The sequence below is a fragment of the Paramormyrops kingsleyae genome, chromosome 10 (genome assembly GCF_048594095.1).
Source record: "Paramormyrops kingsleyae isolate MSU_618 chromosome 10, PKINGS_0.4, whole genome shotgun sequence".
In the NCBI taxonomy this organism is placed as follows: domain Eukaryota; kingdom Metazoa; phylum Chordata; class Actinopteri; order Osteoglossiformes; family Mormyridae; genus Paramormyrops; species Paramormyrops kingsleyae.
Genome location: NC_132806.1, coordinates 14,907,632 through 14,930,013, shown reverse-complemented (window position 1 = coordinate 14,930,013; position 22,382 = coordinate 14,907,632). Strand labels below are relative to the sequence as shown.

General features: G+C 48.9%; 1 protein-coding gene across 5 annotated transcripts in view; it reads right to left on the bottom strand.

The window, feature by feature from the left end:
• Positions 1–419: 419 nt before the first annotated feature.
• The window catches only part of LOC111835076 (neuronal tyrosine-phosphorylated phosphoinositide-3-kinase adapter 1-like), a 35,106-nt gene continuing 13,143 nt past the window's right edge, over positions 420–22,382 (bottom strand). For 3 of the 5 annotated variants that reach the window (XM_023795002.2, XM_023795003.2, XM_023795001.2), the window contains exons 2-7: positions 20,655–20,907; positions 7,906–8,279; positions 3,955–5,367; positions 2,284–2,460; positions 1,998–2,125; positions 420–1,126 (exon numbers count right to left, since the gene is read on the bottom strand). In XM_023795002.2, the coding sequence (XP_023650770.2) occupies positions 761–1,126; positions 1,998–2,125; positions 2,284–2,460; positions 3,955–5,367; positions 7,906–8,279; positions 20,655–20,842 (2,646 nt within the window). In that variant the 5' untranslated portion in view covers positions 20,843–20,907 and the 3' untranslated portion in view covers positions 420–760. Of the gene's footprint in view, positions 1,127–1,997; positions 2,126–2,283; positions 2,461–3,954; positions 5,368–7,905; positions 8,280–8,664; positions 8,798–20,654; positions 20,908–22,382 lie in introns of those variants that run through there. The other 2 variants (XM_023795004.2, XM_023795005.2) reach the window with 2 other exon arrangements.

Sequence of the window (22,382 nt, the reverse complement as noted above, 5' to 3'; positions counted from 1 at the left end):
TATATGACAAACCACCATCCTCTCCATAGTCCTCTCCATAGTCATCAGCTGAGGGTGCAGAGAATAGAAATAAACTTAGTAACACAGGATAAAGCAAAGCACAGTCGGTACCTAAGGTGTAATTTTCTGCTGTCAGCCACGTATCGGATCTGAATAAACTGACATAGGAACTCTGGTGTTTATGAAAGGGGGTGGGGGAACACCTGTCCAGTGTATGACCATATTTGGCACCGGGGGCAATTTAAGGGGCCCTGTTTGTCCTGCAGAATATTCTGAAGGATCTATTTGGGTTTTAGGGCCCACCATGTCAAGGAACATCATCTCCAAGAAAGAAGAAAAAAGTTTAGAAGTTATAGGAACATACAAAGTTGCGCTGGAGATCGAGCAGAACGCAAGCAGATGCTGCCTGGTACCTTCTCTGACTGCCTGTATCTTCTACATCTTCCACCCACCATCCGAGTCGTGTCCTGCACACCACCTCTTCCTTCTCTCTCTCCTCTCCTCAATGTTTGCCTTCCAGCACCTCTGTTAGTTAATGGGCAGTATGAACATTTGTGTGTGGAGGTATATGCTGTGTCCAGCCTACAACCCCTGATCATCTCAGATATCCACATCCCTAATGAATGGCCACACCCCCAGTAGTTAACCACACCCCCAAGGAGAGCCACACCTTAAGAATGACCACACCTCTGCCTCATGTAAGACCATGTGACCATCGACCTCTTCCTGTGGTTCTTCCCACCCACTCCCCGTAAGCCCTTTATATTGCAGTGTCCCACACCACAGCCTGCTGCCTTTGGCATGAGGAGGTGCCCGTCTTGCTGGGCTCCGGGGTCCTTCTCCAGCTGGGCAGAATGGGCATGCTGTCCTGCTTGCACAGGCTTCTCTCCGGACGCCTATGGGCCTTGATCTCCTTACACAAGCAGCGCTTCCGTTCTATCACTTCAAGCAGCTTCCTGTCTCTCTGGCTCTGGGCCTGAGAGGTAGCGCCCCCGCTGGCAGGAGGCTGGCACTGCGCAAGCTGGGCCAAGTGCTGGTACTGCAGGTGGAGATGAACCTGCTGCTGCAGCTGCTGCTGTTGGTGTGCTGTGGTCAGAGCGCGGGTGGGTGGAGAGTGGGCGTGACTCTGAGGGTGAAGCAAGAGAACAATAAAACTAAGTGCAAATTTAGGAAAATGGCACCACAGGCAACAACTCTTAATACAGGGTGCAAAGTGTAGAGAGGGAGTTTTCATATTGACCACCAGGAGGAGATTCCCTGCAGTAACCAGCAGTAGCCAGTAGGTGGCAACATGATTCCATTCCTCCGGCTGCAGCCTTCACAAAGGTCACATGGGCAGATTCCCCGCATCAGCATTCAGACATAGGCAGGGACAGCTAGTAACATTTGGACATGTGGTTCCCTAATGAATCACTCTAGTAGTCCTTCCCTCTCTCCACCCAGCAGTCAGTGAATCCATCCATTTATCCATCCATCAGTCCTTGTCTATTCCGAGCCAAACAGTGTCTGTGTACTGGATTTTTTCCCTATCCACAACCCATCAGAATAAAAGGTTCATTTTAGGAGGCCAGACATCTGTCCTCGGCCATGAGGAGAAGCACTTTGAGGCAAAGGCTTATGGGAAAATCCTGCACCTGTTTGTTGCCTTAAACCATTTACACACCAGCATACTGGTTCCTTCATTTCATTACTTATTACGATTGCCAGTATATTTTAGAAGAATCCAAAACATCCTAACATAGTTTTTGTGACTCCAAGGAAATATAATGAAATCTTATATGGGGACGTACTTTTACAGATTCTATGGACTAGTACTTAAAACCCAGATCCACTTTCCGAGTAATAATGTGCTAAAACCTAGCATTGCTATTTAATTCAAATAAAAGTAGTGTTGTCTTCACTGTCTCTTATCAGGACTGATCACATGGCTAGGGACAGGAGACGCAATGTCAACGAATACAGGCTGGTGGACAGTATGGACGGCCAATCAGACTCACCATCTCTCGGGGCGTGTCTCTGGGCGTGTCCTTGGGCGTGTCTCTGGGCAGGCTGAATTGCCTCTGCATGTTGGTACTGCTCTGCCTTACCCCTGACGTGGAGGCTGAACGGCCCAGTCGCCCCAGCTCTGTAACATACGGGACACACAGAGATGTAGTGACACAGGCGCACACCAGCACAGGTGCTATGTACACATGTTCATACCTGTTTAAAAACTGATGGAGGCTTTTAATAAACACTACTGGTTTGGGGGCGCGGCTATAATAGAGGATAACTGCACTCTACCTCCATTGCGGTGGCAGGACGGGAATGTCTGACAGGGCAGGGGTAGCCCGGTCCGACTCGGAGCGCGGAGGCCGGAGCTCGGTGCTCCCTCGCCGGAGGTGGGCTGCGTCTGCTCGTCCTCGTTTCCTCGCAGGAGCGTATCCATGTTATCGCTCCGAATGCGACTACCTTCATCCTCTGAAGAGAATGGGAACATTAAACAAACTATGCCAATATTATATACATGAGTGCCAAAGGTACAGAGTATTAAACATACGCTATATATACATATATATGTATACACATTCTCATGGCCAGGACTCAGATGGCCCCCTCCCCCCTCCCAATATGAATATCTAATTTGGCTTAATTTGTCTCCCATTCCCGCAAGAATAATATATACCGTTAAATTTAAATTATCAAACTGTATGCCCCCTAATATCAAAGTCTCTACTACGCCCTTGGTCCCGGAAACCACTGGAAATCTTAGTGTGGGAGGGCGGTGATCAAAGAGATTTGGGGCTGCTGTCTGGATGAGCTGCTCCAGGACCATGTGTATGACAAACAGCCACTGGGAACAGCAACTGGGAAATGGGGCTGAAGTGCAAAAACAGATCCGAAAGAAGATGTGGCTTGCGCGGCGCAGCACCGCTATTGCGGAAACAGGACGCCAGCGAACCAGACCGCCTGAAAACCAGAGGCGATACGGTGGCTGAACGGAAGCCGTGACTGGAAACTAAACGCTGGTAAATCCGACCAGAACCCGGAATTAAAATGCCGACAGATTAAACCCAGCCCCTCAAACCCAGAAACGAGTGATTCCGAAATGAACCGAGTGCTGAGCCTTGCGCTACACTCGCTGCTTAGCCTGCTGATTCAGGTTCAGAGCACGGACCGCATGTGTAACATGAACCAAATATTGGATAAATAGATTAAGCATAATTTTGCAGCACGCAGAAAAAAAAATCTACCAAAGATGGCTCAGTCTTATACAAGCTATTACAGTATGTATAGAAAATGAACACAAAAGAAATACTGTAGCAGGATACGTGGAAAATAAATATCGAAATGTAAAATATGTAAAATAAGCAGCCCAGCCAACCTGGACATTATTTTTATGTGCTACATGTGATGGAGATTAGCGGTATTACAGTGCTGTAATATCTCACGGGCGGATTCATTATCATAGATCCTAACTGTCTATTACATGCATGCCTGCTTTGGGAACGCTGTTTCACATATACCCCATTTACATATTAAAAGCTCAATCTCCCGCATAAATGTCCCTTATATCCACATGAAAGGACATGTATAGTCTTGCATGTGTTATGCATAGCCAGTTAAAGGCTAATCCCTGGTTTCATCTTGCATCGATTTGTCATGCCTGCGTCGTCGCGGAGATCGGCAGCACAGCCCCGAAACGTTTCTGTGGAGGGGCCACGGAAGCCTTGAAACGGTTGTATTTCTTTCCCTTATTCCTCTCTGTCAGACTGAGTAAAATTATTACTTTACACTCCATAATTCGCACTCCTTCTCCATTTCCATCGACCCATTAAGTAACAGATCTTCTCTGGGCTGTTTCTGTCCTCCACAATGACCGGGCCGTGATAATAAACCGGGACGGCATTACAAACATGGTGGGAGGTTTGCTTAACAGAGGATCGAATCCTGTTCGTTCAGTTCATCACTCACTCTCTGCATCTCTGCTGCTTTGAGTGAAGGACATCTTCCTCTGCATCGTCCAATAGGGGCCCTCGTCTGCCGTGGTCCCGCCTACGCTGCCATCACGTAAAAGACTCCCCGTATCTGACTGCTTGGCCACGCCCCCAGTTTTGGCCTGCTGGGGAGTGGCTGGGTCAGAGGACAGCTGGCCACCACGCAAGCTGTCATAGGCTGGGGGTCTCCTTAGGCCCGTGGAGGGGTAGGTCCACAGCAGAGGGCTGTCAGATGGGGGGGGAGTGTAGGCAGGCAAACTGTGAGGGGTGTGGGAGCGAAAGAGGAGGGAGCGGGAAGAGGGGGTGGCGTGGGTGGGATTGGGGGTGCTTTTGTGGTGGGTGGCTTCCCTTTTCTCTGACTTGGGGAGGTGGCTGGTGCTTTGGGTCTTTGAGTTCAGCTTCATGCTATGGGATGTGGTTAGCTCGCGGTCCGCCTTGCGGTACTGGTGGTAGTGTGAGGGGTGATGGTTGGAGTGGTGGTGCTGGTGGAATCCATAGTGGGAGGATGGAGGCAAGGGAGTGGAGTGGCTCCGGGCCCTCAGGCCGGGAACAGGGTGGGAGTGACCAGAGTATGAGTGACCCAGGCGGGAGTCCGTCGATTCGGCTTGCTGCTTGTCCTGATGGGTGTCTTTGGCTGTGGTCTGTAGGACAGGGAGCTTGGAGGAGGACGTGCTTCCAGTTGAAGCTAAACTGGAAGAGCTCTGGGTGCCGGTTGTGCCCAGTTTGGCCGCGATGCCCACGCCACTAGAGGCAGCGGCAGGCTGGGGGAACGCCAGCAGGGGCGGGCGATGCTGAAGCAGGTTGGGAAATGGGGCGGGGATCTTGTTGCTTGTTTCCACCTGGGGCTTGCTTCCTGGGAGGAGGTAGGGGGTTGGCGCCCTCTGGGTTTGGGGGATGGGGGTGGAGGGAGAAGAGGCAGGGAGGGGGGAGGAGTGGGAGATGGAGATGGGTGTTTTGGGCTTGGATGAGGAGGAAGAAGAGGCAGGGTGAGACAGCGAAGAAGCAGAGGAGCGAGAAGATGATGCATGACAGGGTTTCTCAGATCTGGGAGGCGGTGGGCCGTCTTGTCTAAGGCTCTCTGCCTCCTCGGGAAGGGGGTACTTCATCTCCTCATAGATAGCCTCGCTCTGCTCCGAGTCCGAGTCCGGCGTGGAGCTAATGGTGGCAGTGCAGGGGGAGAGGGCATTGCCCACCATTTCGATGTAGACTGGCTCTTCGCTGCCCATCTCCTGCACCTGGGTCTCCTGGGATGGGGGGGGCAGAGGGGTGGCCGGGGGGGGCACCCGGGCCGGCGGGGGCTCAAAGGTGAGCTGGGTGTTGGGGCTGCGTTTTGGTTTGGCGGGAGGCACCTTTCTGTTGGACACGTCCCCAGATTCTGACTTCCTCATGACTGTCAAGGGAGGAAGAAAGGGAGGGAAAGAACATTCTGAGTGTTACGCTGGAGCTACAGACTGGATATGAGGGGCTCTGACCCAGAGGACTGACTCGGCACACAGGGGAAACAAATCCCTGCACCACCATCAATATACAGCTCTGGAAATAATTAAGAGACCACAGCATAATTTTTTGTTTCACTCATTTCTCAACTTATGGGTGTGCATCTGTGAATAATATTGTTTTTTAGCAAACTGCAGCCTGGTTCTTCTCTGTTTCTTATTAATGAAGGGCTTCTTCCTTGCTTTATGGGACTTCAGTCCTGCTTCTAGAGCCTGAAATGAACTGTCATAGCACTGCACTTCACACCTGCGCTTAATGTTTCCCATTCCTATTGAAGGTCACTTGACGTCATCCTACGATTCAGGAGAAACAGTCAGATAAGTTAATGGTCATCTCTGGCATTAGAAAGTCGCTTCTGCCCTCTACCTGGCTGGTTTGTGGTTGTTGCCAGTGTCTCCTGCTTCACCTTATTCTTGTGTGCAGTGTTATGGTTAAGGATAGGGCTGGGTAGGAGTTATGGTCTTCATGTTGGGATTAGAATTTTCCCTATAGAAATGAATGGAAAGTCCCTACAACCCTGTGTTTGTGTGTGTGTGAAGCTCTTGTTTGTGCTTGAGAGTGAACATCCACATTTCATAAACACTAATACAACATACACAACATGGTGTGTTAAAAATCAGATTTAAAGAGCCAAAAATATGCAATGCAATAACAGCAATCCATTTGAAAACACTTGGGGGCTCAAGAGTCATTGAAAGTGATAGAATTTCTGTGCACGCAATGGCCGTGGCTCTGCAGAAGGAGGGGCAACACTTATTCACTTCCAGCTACTAGAGAATGACCATGAGGAGCTGATGTGCCGAAACTGCCATATTAGCAAGGTCACCTCCAGCCTAAACGGCACAGAGATCACAGGCACACAGGCACACCACACGAGACAAACGGCACTCTGCCATGGAGACTTCATTTCTCAAGGAAAATCACATTTTCAAACACAGGTCAGTCACCATCTTCCTCACATTGCAGCATTTACTTAGGCATTCATCTCCTGAAACACAGGGCCCTTATCTCCACAAACACTGGGTACTCATCTCCACAAACACAGGGCACCCATCTCCTCAAACACAGGGCACCCATCTCCTCAAACACAGGGCACCCATCTCCTCAAACACAGGGCACCCATCTCTTCAAACACAGGGCACCCATCTCCTCAAACACAGGGCACCCATCTCCACAAACACAGGGCACCCATCTCCTAAAACACAGGGCACCCATTTCCACAAACACAGGGCACCCATCTCCTCAAACACAGGGCACCCATCTCCACAAACACAGGGCACCCATCTCCTCAAACACAGGGCACCCATCTCTTCAAACACAGGGCACCCATCTCCTCAAACACAGGGCACCCATCTCCTGAAACACAGGGCCCTTATCTCCACAAACACTGGGTACTCATCTCCACAAACACAGGGCACCCATCTCCTCAAACACAGGGCACCCATCTCCTCAAACACAGGGCACCCATCTCCTCAAACACAGGGCACCCATCTCTTCAAACACAGGGCACCCATCTCCTCAAACACAGGGCACCCATCTCCACAAACACAGGGCACCCATCTCCTAAAACACAGGGCACCCATTTCCACAAACACAGGGCACCCATCTCCTCAAACACAGGGCACCCATCTCCACAAACACAGGGCACCCATCTCCTCAAACACAGGGCACTCATCTCCTCAAACACTGGGCATCCATCTCCACAAACACAGGGCACCCATCTCCTCAAACACAGGGCACCCATCTCCTCAAACACAGGGCACCCATCTCCTCAAACACAGGGCACCCATCTCCACAAACACAGGGCACCCATCTCCTCAAACACAGGGCACCCATCTCCTCAAACACAGGGCACCCATCTCCTCAAACACAGGGCACCCATCTCCACAAACACAGGGCACCCATCTCCTCAAACACAGGGCACCCATCTCCTCAAACACAGGGCACTCATCTCCTCAAACACAGGGCACCCATCTCCTCAAACACAGGGCACCCATTTCCACAAACACTGGGCACTCATCTCCTCAAACACAGAACACTCATCTCCTCAAACACAGGGCACCCATTTCCACAAACACAGGGCACCCATCTCCACAAACACAGGGCACCCATCTCCTCAAACACAGGGCACTCATCTCCTCAAACACAGGGCACCCATCTCCTCAAACACAGGGCACCCATTTCCACAAACACTGGGCACTCATCTCCTCAAACACAGAACACTCATCTCCTCAAACACAGGACACTCATCTCCTGATGATATGCTTTAAACTTGTAAGTGACAGGGAAGGGGCACTATGGAGGGCCAGTCAGCTTTCAACTTTAACCACTGCCCCAGTTTCCCTACTGTATACACCCCTGCCTTAAGCGAAGGTCATTCACAACCCTAACCAATCAGGCTTCTCCTCACAGACCCCGCCCACCCCCTCACCATTCTTCCTGTTGAGGTGGGAATGCTTGGCTGGAGGCTTGCTGGGGGGTAGAGGAGGTGGTGTATCTGGAGGGATCCCGCGGGGGTCAGCTGCGGAGCTGAGCCGGGTATTGGGGTGGCGCTTGGGCTTGGCTGGCGGTCGGCGCCCAGCAGTGGGAGGTGCAGCAGGAGTGGGGGGGTGCTCTCCGTTCTCCAGACCTGCCCCCTCAGAGCCCACGGAGTGGCAGGACTGTGAGCGCGGTGCCATGGCGGATGGGCATGGCGATAGGTCCTGAGAGACGGGCATGGTCATGAAGCCCATCCGGAAGTGACGTCGCAGGGTGGCCAGGTCACGGACTTTACCCACAGTGCACTGGGGCTCCTTACTGCCTGAGCTGGGAAAGCGGGACAAAGAGGGAGAGTGGGAAGACAGAGGAAGGGAGGGAGAGAGAAGGAGGAGATAGGACAAAGAGAGGAGGTGGAGGAAGAGAGGGAGAGAAAAGAGAGGGAAGATGGAGAAGGTGGGGGGAAAAGGAGGAAGAGGAGAGAGGGAGATGAGACAAAGAGAGGAAAAAGAGGAGAAAGGGAGAGAAGGAGGAAACAGAGTGGGGAGATGAGAGGGAAAGGATGAAAAAGCAAAAGGAGAGAAAAGGAGTTAAACAGGGATGGGAAAGAGAGGAGGTGTAGAATACAAAAAGAGAAAAAGAAGAGAGAGAGGGGGGGGGGAAGGGACAGAGATCACTTGGGTTTGTCAGTAACACATCGAGGCCTGTTACACACCTATTGATTCTTTTGAAAGCCAGTCAGATGTGGGCAGTGGCTCGCTGACTGTCAGAGATACCGGCACCACACCACTTTAGAGCAGCCATCAAGCGTACCTGCCTGGATTTGGTGACTCTGAGCCTCAGCACAGCTGTAAGGCGGGTGAGAGACGGTAGGTGTCTCATGAAACACACAGAAAACATGTCGGATTCAAGCTAAAGTCATTCTTTCTGATGAGAATGAAATGTGCCACCCTCAGTTAATTACTTTAAAAAATGTAATGCCCTCTCTAAAGACTTATATTCCAGAAAGCGGTTTGATCAAATGGGCCATATTTATTTATTATTAGTGAAAAGCCACATAGCATGTATTTAGAAGAATATTTAAGCGTGGATCCAGTCTCTGGCTTTACCTGTGTGCTGGAGAAACAAGGCAGAATCAGACATTTTTCGCACCAGATCTAACAAACCTGAAACGAGCAGCCGTGAAATAAGGAGATTCAATTAAACACTCATTAAGCTGAGCTTGCAGCAACAGCGGCATTTTATTCAAGATCCTTAATCGCAGATTAAAAGAGAAAAAAATATTGTACAAAATCTGCATTAACACTGAGAGAGGAGCAAAGCTTCAAGGTTAAAAAATCCAAAATGATTCATGTTCTTCCCACTTTGGAACCAAACATCTTGAGGAGGATGTTGTATGATTACACAGAAAATCCCTGGCTGCTGATCTTGGGCTGCAGGTCCCTCAGTGTTAATCCTGGGAGATCGACATCGGCTAAATTTAACGGTTTCACCGTCTTGCTTCTGAACTTGGAGGAAGTCCGAACAATACAGTCCCCCTAAACCAAGATGAAGCTCAGTCACTCCAACGCCAAGCAGGTGGCTTTAGAGCAGAGATCTGCTGGCACAAACCATATCACACCCACATAATTAAAAAGTGGCAAGAAGAACTAAAACAAGAAGAAATCTAATTAAACAACAGATGAGAAGGCCTGAGGGCCCATCAGGAGATCCCTCAGAAACCCCAGATTCTCACAAGGCATAGAGTGAGTCTACATTTCAGCATAGGGAGTCACGCTACAACCAGTCATTTTGGAGAGAATCACACTACACCCAATCATCTAGCAGTCTTACAAACACATATGGGTGGGATCACAGTGAGCCTGTGGCCAATCCCAGCAAGCACAGGGGTACCCTAGACTGGACACCAGTAACATTACCACTGTTTATTTTTAAATTCTTGTTTTTTCTAATTGTTTTTGAAATGATAATTTGTTTGCCATTTGTACAAGCATGAGCACAAGTACATAGGAATGCTTCTTTTTCTATATTCCATCATGCTCTCCTTTGAGTCACACACGCGCATACAGGCGAGAGTGATGTTTGGGGCCTTATTCAAGGGCCCAGTGGTGGCATCAGTGTGCCGGCCCTTGGGTTTGAAACCAGCAACCTTCTGATTACAGGCACAAACTGCTAACTCACTAAGCCACAGACTGCCCCCTGGTGGACACTTGTGAGTAATGAACTTTTAGTGAAATTTGGGAGAAAGTGGAAACAATGGATAGAACTAAACTGTGGAGGATGAAACAGAGGGGATAGGCTACTTTTCAACTTTTAAAATAGAGGCGGTTTCTTGGATGGCGATGGTGGTGGGGGCCAAGGCGGGCAGCGAGGAAGAAGGAGAAGCACGCCCCCCCCCCCCCCCCCCAAGGCTGCAGAAAAGCGGGAGCAAAACAGATGGAGCAGGAACCTCCGAGAGAAAGCGAGGAGGAGGAGGGGTGGGAAGCAGCACAAAGGAGAGGTGAACACACATATGGATGTCTGCGGGGAGTCAGGGGCCACAGCGATGGAGACGGAGGAAAGGTGTCGTAGGCAGGGCCGGGGGGGGGCACGCTGTGCCGGCCACGTCAACAGCACACCGGGCCCAGCTGGCCCACATTACCGGCACACTGCGAAATTAATACGCTCCGTGCCGCACCGCTCTGTCCCCCACGGCCGATGCGGGGCGACCTCAGCGATCCACTCGGGGGGGGTGCTGTTCCCAAGCTGACCCAGTGGCAAACTAATGCTAAATACGGCAGCAAAAGCATCGGTGTGATTACCAGCCGTGTGCCAGGTGGGTGGGGTTAGGGGGAGATTAAAGCCCCTCTTTCAGCAAGTGGAATGGGGGGGGGGGGGGGGGGGAACGTGAAAGATCATTTCAAAAGCATAGGGATCGGCTAACGACATCTGTGTGCGAGAAACACCATTAAAATTCATAAGGATGGCCGGGACCTGGGATAATGTAAGAGTGACAGAGAGAGAGAGGGAGAGAGAGAGAGAGAGAGAGAGAGGAGGAGACAAAGAGAGACTTTGAGAGCGCCCATGCGGTCGTGTGTGTCTGGGTGTGATTCGGGCGTCTGTGCAGTGGCCATGCAGCTGTGCTGCTGTCGCATGGCTTGCCACACATTTATGTGTGATAATGATTATCATTTAATTTGGGAGTTATTCTGAGTTTTCTGTGCACACGCCACGCGCAGAATTTATTTTAAAAATCAGCAGTATGCACCTTCTCTACCACAGGTATTACTCATTTAGCGTTTCTATTTCTGAGATCCTTTGGTATAACTGCAGCTGGGTGTGTACATGATTCCTATTTCACATTTCAGCCGACGTCTCCCCCAATGTCAAAACGATGTCGTACGATTGGCTGTGACATATTGCTCATTTGTCACTGACTCTGAGTCCCGGGCAGCGAATGGGCGGTGAGGTGCCAGTTAACCAGCATCCTGTAACAAAACATGGGGTGTTTGTACACTTTGGCTTGTGGTTTGTGACTCCGCCTCTGCATCCAGGGCTTCCCGTGCGTCATTAAAGGATGGCACGCCTCTTTCACTGTCGGTGTGTGTTTTTTTGGGGGGGTATCATGGGAGGATGGCTGTCTCCCACCTGATCATCATTTCTCCTGGTCATATGGAGGTCGTGTCTATGCCACAACACTGATGCTACAAGCTGTTCTGCTGGCTTTGCCAATCCCCCTAAAATGGCTACTTGCTACTTAGTTTTTGCCTGTTTTTTATTGTATAGCTCACTCCACATGCCTCTCTAACATTCATTCTGAAATCATAAACCCACTCTGAATGCTGTTTAAAGTGGAACCCGGGACTAATGGTTTAGAAGCTAGCTTTGATGCTTGGGGTTTTCGGCTGTAGGGGATTACATTGTGCTCTTAAGACGGTGCTACTGTCTCTTTAAGAAATAGACTTGCATCAAATTGCTGAAGCAAGCATGAAGATTTGGGAGTGGACAATATGTAGAATGAACAGAACTCACGCTGTGCCTGACAAGCTTCTCACTCTGCCACACTCAAGGCCTTCCTTTGGGTGCCATATTTATCTGTTCCAAGAGCACAGGGTAGAAGGGCCAGAGGAATGCGCAGTCACACAGGAAGGAAGAGGACAAGCTGAGCAGAAGTGAAGGACATGGAGAGACAGCAAGGAGAAAGCTGAGACAGGAGGAGGCGAGAGAGGAAGCTAAAGGAAGAGGAAGAGGAGCAGAAAAGAGGAGCCTAAGAGGAGGTGATGAATGAGGAGAAGGGACAAGAGAGAGGAAGTTGAAGGGAGGTGATGAATAAAGAGGGATGATGAGGAGGAGGCAAGACGTGAAGCTGAAGGGAGGTGATGATGAGTGAGGAGGAACTGGAGAGAGGAAGCTGAAGGGAGGTGATGATGAATAAGGGCATGTGACAGGGAGCTGAAAGGAGGTGATGATGAATGAGGAGGCAAGATGTGAAGCTGAAGCGAGGTGATGAGTGAGGAGGAACAAGAAAGAGGAAGCTGAAGGGAGGTGATGATGAATGAGGAGGTGAAACAGGAGAGAGGAGGCAGAGGGAGGTGATGATGAACGAGGAGGAGGGATAGGTGAAGCCAAACTACAAGAGATAGAAAAGAAGAAGAAATTAGGAGAAATGGAGGACATGAGGATGATTGACAGACTTGGGAAAGGGTGAGGGAAAATGGAAACTCAAAAAAAGAACTCAAAAAAATGGACATGGAATGAAAAGGACTGGATAATCTAAGAGTACAGATAACAGAAAAGGTAGGGAGGGACACAGACAGCGATGGAGAAGAAAAGTGTTTCTGAAGCACATCTGTGACGTCAATAAAGTCCATTTCAATAAGAAAAGAATAAAGAGCTGTAGAATGAGAATCTGCCTGTCTATAAATGATTTTACGTGACTTTTTTTTAGCCTGAATTCCATACAGGCTTTTATTTAAACACCAGTCCCTCGCAGTGAATGCTTGTTTCTTTATTTGTATCCCTCTTCCACTGTCAGCACTCGTAGGCGGAGGCGGGGTGTGATCTCCGCGCCCACATCTCCCTCCGCGCACGGATGATGTGCTCTGCTGCATTTTGGATGAATTGTTTCCGCTTCCCCCTCTTTTTTGCCACATGAGGACATGGGGGGGGGGGGGGGGGTTGAGGAACAGGGGCATGGCTGAGCAGAGCAGTCAGACGCTGTAAAGCTCAAGGTGTGTGTGTATTATTTTTATATTACATTGTGGGGACTAAATCCCCATATAATGTAATAAAAATCTGTTATTTTGAAGTTGTGGGGACCATTTTTCATGTTCCCACAAAGATGTGTGACTGCAATTAAAAAAGTACAAATGAGAAAAATCTTGTATTTAGTTTGGTTAAGTATGATTAAGGTTAGGGCTGCGTAGGGGTTAAGGTTGTCGTGTTGGGGTAGAAATGAATGGAGAGTCCCCACAAAGAATATAATTACAAACCTGTGCATGTGTGCACGTGTGCATTTGAGACGTACTGACAAGGTAAACAATTATCACATCCTTCCCGAAGTTTTAATGTCTGTCACTGCATGGTATCACAACGATTATATTATATCATTTTGACCGGGTCAAGCTGCCAGGCTCTCTGTATTACGAGGATATCGGAGGAGTTCACAGGATCTGCTAGGAGCTTCAATACGAATGTGAATTCCAAGTCTGGATTTGACTTTCTTTTCAGTGGGCGATTAGTTCAAACTACCAAGCCTGATTTTAGCTGCTCACCCAGGTAGGAAGGAACAGAGAGATGACGGCTAGGCTCAAAAGAGGAACTGGGTGAGGTATGAGCAAGACAAAGAAGGACAGAGAGGGACGCAGAGGCATGCGGGGTGGGGGACGAGATAGAGAACATGTCCTCCCAATGGGAGAGAAGGGACTGGAAGGAGAGAGTCCTGAAAACTCAGCACTGAACAAGAAGGGGGACACAAAAGGGGGGCAGAAGAGACGTGGCTAGACAGAGAGAGAGAGAGAGAGAGAGAGAGAGAAGGAGAGGAGAAAAGATGGCGGTATTTAAGTACGAAGCTGGAGAGGAGGGGATACGCGATTATGCATAGTAGAGGAGAGGGATACAATAAAAATGGATGGAATCGACAGGTGGGGGATGGGAAGGCTGTCGGGGGGGGGGGGGGTGTTTTCAGGGAAAAGCGGTGGTGAAAGGGGGGGGTCAGGAGGAGGAGCAGCACATTGCTCCTTAACTAACTTGTTATCCACGTATCTACCATCATCACAAGGCAAGAAACTGTGTCAGTAGGTTTTGTTCACCCTTTTAAACTCCCACACTGATTTGCCCTTCCTCTCTCTCGCTCTCTCGCTCTCTCTTATACTCTCACTCTGCCTCGTTTCTTTCATAAACCGCCCACACTGCTGCTCGCGGGCACAGATGGGAACAGCGTGTCCACTGAGCGTGTGCGGAGTGGCTGGAGAAGCCACCGAGGGTGCTGCCGTCACCAAGGTGCTGCATCTGAGAGCGATTCTCTCAAAGTCTGTCGTGACCCTGGGGGCGGCACTGAAACAGGAAGCCATCAAACTCTCTTTGATTGGAGGGCTGCAGTATAATTAAAGAGCTAGTAGATAACAAAAAAAATTACATAAGCTAACCCATCTACCTAAATGGGTTCACCTGTCTTACCAGGTTTGCCAGCCCGTCTCTCTGAAAGGGCTTACCCGTTTGATCGAGTTAACCAACCTGTCTTTCTGAATGGCTTACCTGATTGATCGGGTTAGTCAACCCGTCAATCTGAATTGGTGACCTGTTTCACCAGGTTAGATGACTTGTCTGTCTGAGTGTGCTTGACTGAATTAGCCCATCTCTCTCCTTGGCTGGATTAGCTCACCTTTCTGCATGGACTAGCCTACTTGTCTGTCACACGTGTCTCTTTGGTTGGACTACTCCCCCCTGTCTGTCTGACTGGGCCAGCCCACCTGTCTATCTGATTGGGATAGCCCACCTGTCTATCTGATTGGGATAGCCCACCTGTCTATCTGATTGGGATAGCCCATCTGATCTGTCTTACTGGACTAGCTAACCTGTCTTTCTGATTGGGATAGCCCACCTGTCTATCTGATTGGGATAGCCCATCTGTCTATCTTACTGGACTAGCTAACCTGTCTTTCTGATTGGGATAGCCCACCTGTCTATCTGATTGGGATAGCCCACCTGTCTATCTGACATGCTGAGTAAATACAGTTGTGTCAGACTGCATTCTGCCATGACTGCCTTACTGAAATAAACAAAACGCTCGCCAGCTTATTGCTACAACATCTTGTCTGACAGGCTGATGTGTGGAAACTCTACTAACTGAAAGCAGGTCTGACTAGAGTAAGCCCAACAAACCAACTGACAACAAAGGGGGCAACTAACACACTGTAACGTTTGCACATTCTAGGATAGATTCAGTTAAATATTTATTGTCAGGAGACTGCCGATTTATTCAATTTTTTCCCTCTTCCTTTCTCTTGCTGGGCTCTCGGTCTCTCCTGTCAGTCAGATGCTGGCACACGTCCCAGCTGTTGCCAAGGAAACCAGTCAGCGCAGCATTCTCTGACTGTTTGATTGGCTGCTCCAGGCCCCGCCTCCCAAATCATCTTCACTTAGCCACGCCTTGTTATTCTGTTTTTACATAAGGATTTGCAGTCACGGACAAATGGGGCTGTCCCCCTGCAGCGAGCCAGTCTTCCTCCCTCTTCCTTTTGAGTAAATATGTCCCACTGGAAGGCGTGTAATCGGTGCCTCCTTCATATTTGCGTCCCTGTCTTGGGTGAAGCGGTCGGAGATGCTGTGACCTGCACTGATCTGCTGTGAGGACATGTGAAACGTTGCAGCTCTTCCACAATGCCTCAGTAACATTAGGGGGTTGCTATGCACTGACAGAAGAAGCAATGTGTCGAGGAATTGTTGAGGACTATTCCTTTGCTTAAAACCCATCAATATGACCCAGCAAAGCTGCCCTAGTCCCATTCCAGGCCGCCTCATGAATTGTGCTGAGACAGGTGTTTTGAAATACTTCCTTGAGGATATAAGGCAAGACATAACTAATCAACTCTGTAAGATCAAGTCTGATTCCCTTCCCAGTACTCATGTCCAGGGACTGGGCCAGTAATGTGGTGCATAAAACCAGGGTTTAAGATTATGGTTGGTGAGCCCACATATAAATGGGTTAATGAATAAACAGCTGTAGTAACCATGGTAAAAATGATACAGGGATGGATTCGTATTTCACGTATTTGAAACACATGCTTTAATGACAGGACAGGTATTTTGTAATTTCATGAATTCAGGGAGCTTGGATAATGTTGTAATTTATATGAAAATGTCCCAGAGATAAATATTAAGAACTGCCTGGAATAAATCCTATAAATCTCCTGTTATCGTGTAAAAAGGTGTGACCAGTCACATTTAGGATTCAAGATGGGAGGGAGGGGTTATGCTCATGTGTGTGACATGTCTGTACAGGACTCGTCGATTCAAATATATCTATGGCCCTCATTTACAAATACGTTTATATATTTCTGACATTAATCCCAAAAGCTGACAGCGCCTCATTTAAATTTAAATGGAAAGTCACCGGGTAGTTCAGTTCCCGGTTGTAAAAGACCATCCGTTGTTCTTCCTTTTTCAACTCGTCCCTGGAAACCGGCACAGTTCGCAGGAAGAGAGTAAGAGCGGGAGAGAGAGAGTGAGATAGAGGAGAGGAAAAAAATGAATGAATGAAGCACCACATAGGACAAGAGGAGGGAGAGGAGCAGAGCGAGCGTAGGTCTGACTTCCTGGTGGGCGTGTGTGGGTGTGTGTGGGTTTGCGTCTGTGTGTGTCAGTGGCTCTGTGTGGAATTCGTTCCTGGAGGGCGTGCATGCGCATGCGATTGGACGTATGTGGGATCTGAACAGAAGGCTCGCTTGCTTCCTGGTGTGCCTACGTCACCGTAGTGGTTTTTTCTCCTGTGCCTTGGGTTTGCAGGCTTTGCTTGAATGAATGAAGAACATAGACCGCAGCTTCGTAATTTCACCCGTCCTTGGCGTGGATCCCCAGAACAGAGGACGCAAACAGGAAGTGCGTCCCCTGTGCTGTCCTCGGCTTTGCTCTCTGTCACCAGGTGTCACTGCCCACATTATTAAACATTTCTGCCCCCAAAGGTGACTTTGTAGCAAATAAACTCCCCATTCTATTGGTTTTCCATTGATATTTCAGCATTGATCAGATATGTTACAGTCAGCTCAGTGGGTTAGAATCCCGAGCCTGTGATTGGAAGGTTGCTGGTTCACATCCCAGGCTCAGCAGAGGACCTGCCCTTAAGCAACACCCTTAATCCACACTTGTTTCAGGAACTCTCTGACCATGGTTTCCCAAAAAAAGGAAGAAGTATGTCCGTTTGGATTGAAGTGCCTAGAAAGCAAATGTAAATCCTCTAGAAGTCCTACAGTACTGCTATTTACAATGCTTGTGAAAACTGATATTGTAGTAGATCTGGGAAAATTCTTTATAAATTCTGTTTGGTCTGTTCCTACATAACAACATACATAAGAAATTTACAAACGAGAGGAGGCCATTCGGCCCATCAAGCTTGTTTGGAGAGAACTTAACTAACAGCTCAGAGTTGTTAAAATCTTATCTAGCTCTGATTTAAAGGAACCCAGGGTTTAGCTTCTGCTATACTAGCAGGAAGACTACGAGTTCTAGTATTTAAACTAATATTAAAGTAGTCATTTGGCTGAACAGCATCCAGACCTGTTAGAATCTTATATACCTGGATCATGTCCCCCCTTAGACTCCTTTGCTCGAGGCTGAACAGATTCAGCTCAGCTAACCTCTCCTCATAAGACATTCCTCTAAGACCAGGAATCATTCTTGTAGCCCTACGTTGAACCCTTTCCAAGGCAGCAATGTCCTTCTTAAGGTATGGTGACCAAACCTGCACACAGTATAACTAGCTAACTTGTATAATCAAATCTCTCTGAATCAAATCTGTAGTAAAAAAGACTAGTGAGTAATTGTTCTACACACCAAGGTGACACATTTTACAGAGGTCATATCACCTAAACCATAATCATTCTGTCGAAATCTGTCCTGTATACTGGAGTCTCCAGATCAACGGATGCTCCTAAAAATGCTGAAAATGACAAACCACACCCTGTCCGAGTGCCTGCCGTCAGCCACACATGGCTTCAGCCGTTTGTCATCACCGGTGTTCCATCTCAGCATCCACCTTCCTGGAAGCACTGTCTCCATATCCTCCATGCTTCACAGTGACGCAGTTTGCCGCTCTAAACCTGGGCTAGCCTCCTGACCACCCCCCGGGGGGAACAGCCAACAGTCTGACTAATTTAGCACTCCCAGCCCGTATTACTTTTGTTTGAGTATTTCAACCTATGTGGGTGGGGGTAGGGAGGTGTTACGTTTACAAATGATGCATCAGCGACCTGACGGGAGAGCTGAGATAGTCACATCCTCTTCCTCTCCTTCTCTTCTCCTCTGCCCTCTTAGATGTTCATGATCCAACAGACGATTTCTTTGCAGGACATGTGTACTGTGCCCCCAGTGCTTCAACAACATCACCAGTGTGGTTTTGCTCTCATAGTGATACAGAGAGGAGCAGACCGGATCTCCGGTTAGGGTGTGAGGCAGACATACAAACGCATGGCACGCAATCGTGACGACGCTCAGAGCCAGCGTGCAGGACGGCGTAGGAATTGCAGAGGAATCTTGCGGCAGAGTACACTATCCCTCTCCTCCGGTCTCGCGGTGTTGAGGAGGACAAGGAGAAGCTTGATCTCCCCCAGGGAAAGGCTCTGTTCCATCACGTTCGCTAGCTGAACATGGACTCACGCGGCTCTCCGGTGAGACTGATCAAAGGAGTCGTCCCACCATGCTGCCAAATTCACTGTAGTGACGCACATCAAATAAACTATTATACATTCTCTCTGCGTATAACGGATAAAAATACCAGCAGCCCTCATCCGGAGTGCAGGCTGAAAGCGCCGCTAAGCCATCTGCTGACTGTGACCCGGGACAGCGGAAGTAGGACCAGGGAAGGGCAGGCCTCATCGTTGGGTAAGCACCAGCTAGAGGGGCCTGTGACACTGGCTTCCAATGAGCACCAGCCTTCTTGAACATTGTGTGTACATCACAGTATGACAAATGGCCATTGGCTGATGGGCGTGTATATGAGGGGACTGCACAATTGCAACCCTAAACCTGAGCCGTTCACTAAAGAAACTAAGTATTCAATCAGTTTTCATTCTTCAAAAAATACATGCCAATCTTTTGATGCATGCGAGGAGAAATACCTCTTAAATTATTATTTTCACAGCACATTTTACCATCAGTGTCCTCAAATGCCATCTTGCAGTGATTAATATTAAGTTTCCTCGGCTCCTGAGTAAATCAACCTGAATTAAATGGGGATTCCATTGAAAAAAGTGCATTTTGCTCTGCCCGGTAGACAATTTCCTGAGTACACAAAAGGAAGTATATTACATGTGCAGCAGACAGGGCTGGTGATATAACAGAATGTTTTGCTCTCAGGAGATGCTTTTGCTCTCGTTTGCACTGGAAGCACCTATTACACTGTCTTTGTTTCACTTGTCTCAGTATCTGCCAATCCTAGTGTTTCCTAGAATCCTAGAGTATTTTAAAGCTGACTCCCGCAGTTCTGACTCCTCCCCCTCCTTCCCAGTTTCTAATTGGCCATTAATTCTGAGTGCTACAGATAGGTGTTGAGTTGTCTAGATCAGTGTTTCTCAACCCAGCCCACAGGGATCCCCAGACAGTCTACATTTTTGCTCCCTCCCAGCTGCCAGCCAATCAAGAATGCCAAATACCTGGTACAGATGAGTTTGAGAGCAAAAATGTGGACTGTCTGAGGGAAACACTGGCCTGAATGATCGGAAACATGGTGCTGCATAAAAGTCTTAGGCAGTCGACAGTAGCATTCCATGGTTTAGGTAGGGCCCCGACAATGATGTTAGCCCAGGGGCCAACCCCCCGAAATTCAGCCCTGCTCACACCTCCAGGGTTGAGGGTTCGAACCTCACCTCTGCTCACTGTATGAGGTTCCATGTTCACCCAGTGCCATATGAGTTTCCTCCCACAGTCTAATGAGATGCAAGGTGCTGATCCTGACCCTGTACTGGATAAGTGGGCTTGGAAGATGGATGGACTTTTGATTTAGATATTTACCACATTAAATATGAGGAACAAAATTTGAAAACACATTGCTTTTCCTTTACGTATTAAAGTTGTGTAAAAAGACTGGAATAATAGAATGATGATAACAGAGATGGAGGAGATTCAGTTTTGTTATATCTGAAGCATCACAAAGTATCTAACTGCATCTAGGCACCAAAGTGTCTAGATGTATCAATCACTTTTATCGCCCCCTAGAGGACAAGGGCAGTGCCGCCCTGCTGGAGAACCCGGGCTCTCCCCAATAACTAAAGTCACCCAACCTTTGCCCTCAATGCATCGTCGCACGTCCAAAATCCTGAAGAAAGGCCCAGCCCTGATCACTGGAGTCATGTGGTTTCGACAGGTTTTAATTAGCGCCTGACACCTAAGACCGCAGGTAACTCACTCCCTGAATAATTACCTGAACAAAGCAACTAAAGGTTCAGACAAAAGGCAGCATGTGCTGCCTCCCCCCAGTCCACCCCCCCCCCCCCCCCCGTCTCGGGTTCTTACCTTTTCTTGTTGCTGTCAGGATCGCCGTTCCTCCAGTCCAGCCGGCTCTTGCGATACAACAGGTTCATGTCAGTGTGGGTGCCTGGCCTGTCCTTTCCAATCACAGCGCAGTGCAGCTGACTGCCCCGCCTCTCGATGTCCTGCAGGAAGCGCTCCACCGCCACATCCTGGGTGGCGCCAGAGTTCATTGTACAGCAGCCAATCAGGAGAGAGATGGGGGAGGGGCTTCACAGAAATTCCCTCCGTGCAGAACCTGAAGACAAAGATGAGGGTTTATTAGTATTGATACTGCCATCAAAATATGCTACTGCTGCATTTATTTCTGCTTTTCTCGCTATGTATCACACGCACGGCATAATACAGTTTTCTACTCAGCATTTGGTAACCAGATTTTGCCGACTGACTGTTGAATGCCGGTGAATGTGAGATGTGTAGCACTTCAGGACTGTCAGCGAGTTGCAAGCTGATAGAATGAGCAAGAGGACACTGTCATCCACCAAAGTAACGCTGGGAACAGCCTGTATGTACCTTTCAGCATGTGGGGAAAAAGAGGGCGTCTAAGGCCCAGCAACATGGCACGAAGATCTGCCCCCCTCCCCCCAAACCCTCAACACCCTCTGCTGGGGACTGTCAAAACACTGCAGTAACAGGACTTGTCACATGATGCAGCAGAGGCCTCGTGGTAGGGCAGAAATTCCTCAGCCTCCTGGGGTGCTGAGTGGGTTTTATGTGACTGCTGTGATGACAGCCCATACAGGACACAGGTCACACCATCACTGGCCACTGCAGACCATATAGGACACAGGTCACACCATCATTGGCCACTGCAGCCCATACAGGACACAGGTCACACCATCATTGGCCACTGCAGACCATATAGGACACAGGTCACACCATCATTGGCCACTGCAGCCCATACAGGACACAGGTCACACCATCATTGGCCACTGCAGACCATATAGGACACAGGTCACACCATCATTGGCCACTGCAGACCATATAGGACACAGGTCACACCATCATTGGCCACTGCAGCCCATACAGGACACAGGTCACACCATCATTGGCCACTGCAGACCATATAGGACATAGGTCACACCATCATTGGCCACTGCAGACCATATAGGACACAGGTCACGCCATCATTGGCCACTGCAGACCATATACAGTAGGACACAAGTTAAACCGTGATTGGCCACTACAGCCCATATAGGACACAGTTCACACCATCATTGGCCATTGCAGACCATATAGGACACAAATTAAACCGTGATTGGCTGCAATGTTTCCACAATTCTCCTATAGTGTAAGGCCTGTATGTTCCGCAATACAGTACACAAGCCTCTCTCTCTCTGTAATATATATATATATATATACACACACACACACACATACACATATATATATAGCGCCAAGGGATTTGTACCAGTAGCCATCGGATCACAGACACACAGTCTTAATCTGCAGAGCCACGCACGTCACTCCATATTTGTCTACACCAGCCCATACAAAACACAGGTCCCCCTGTGATTGGCTACTCCAGCCCACAGGGTATGCCAGTCCCCGTGTGATTGGCTGCCCCTGGAGATCTCCACATTCTCCTCCCATCCCTCCATGAAAAGTGAAGAATGAGGATTTAATTGAATGGGCTGTATTCCCAGGGGGCAGCTACAAAACTCTCATACTTGTAATTATCATCCATTATAGTTATTGTTATTATCATTGGTA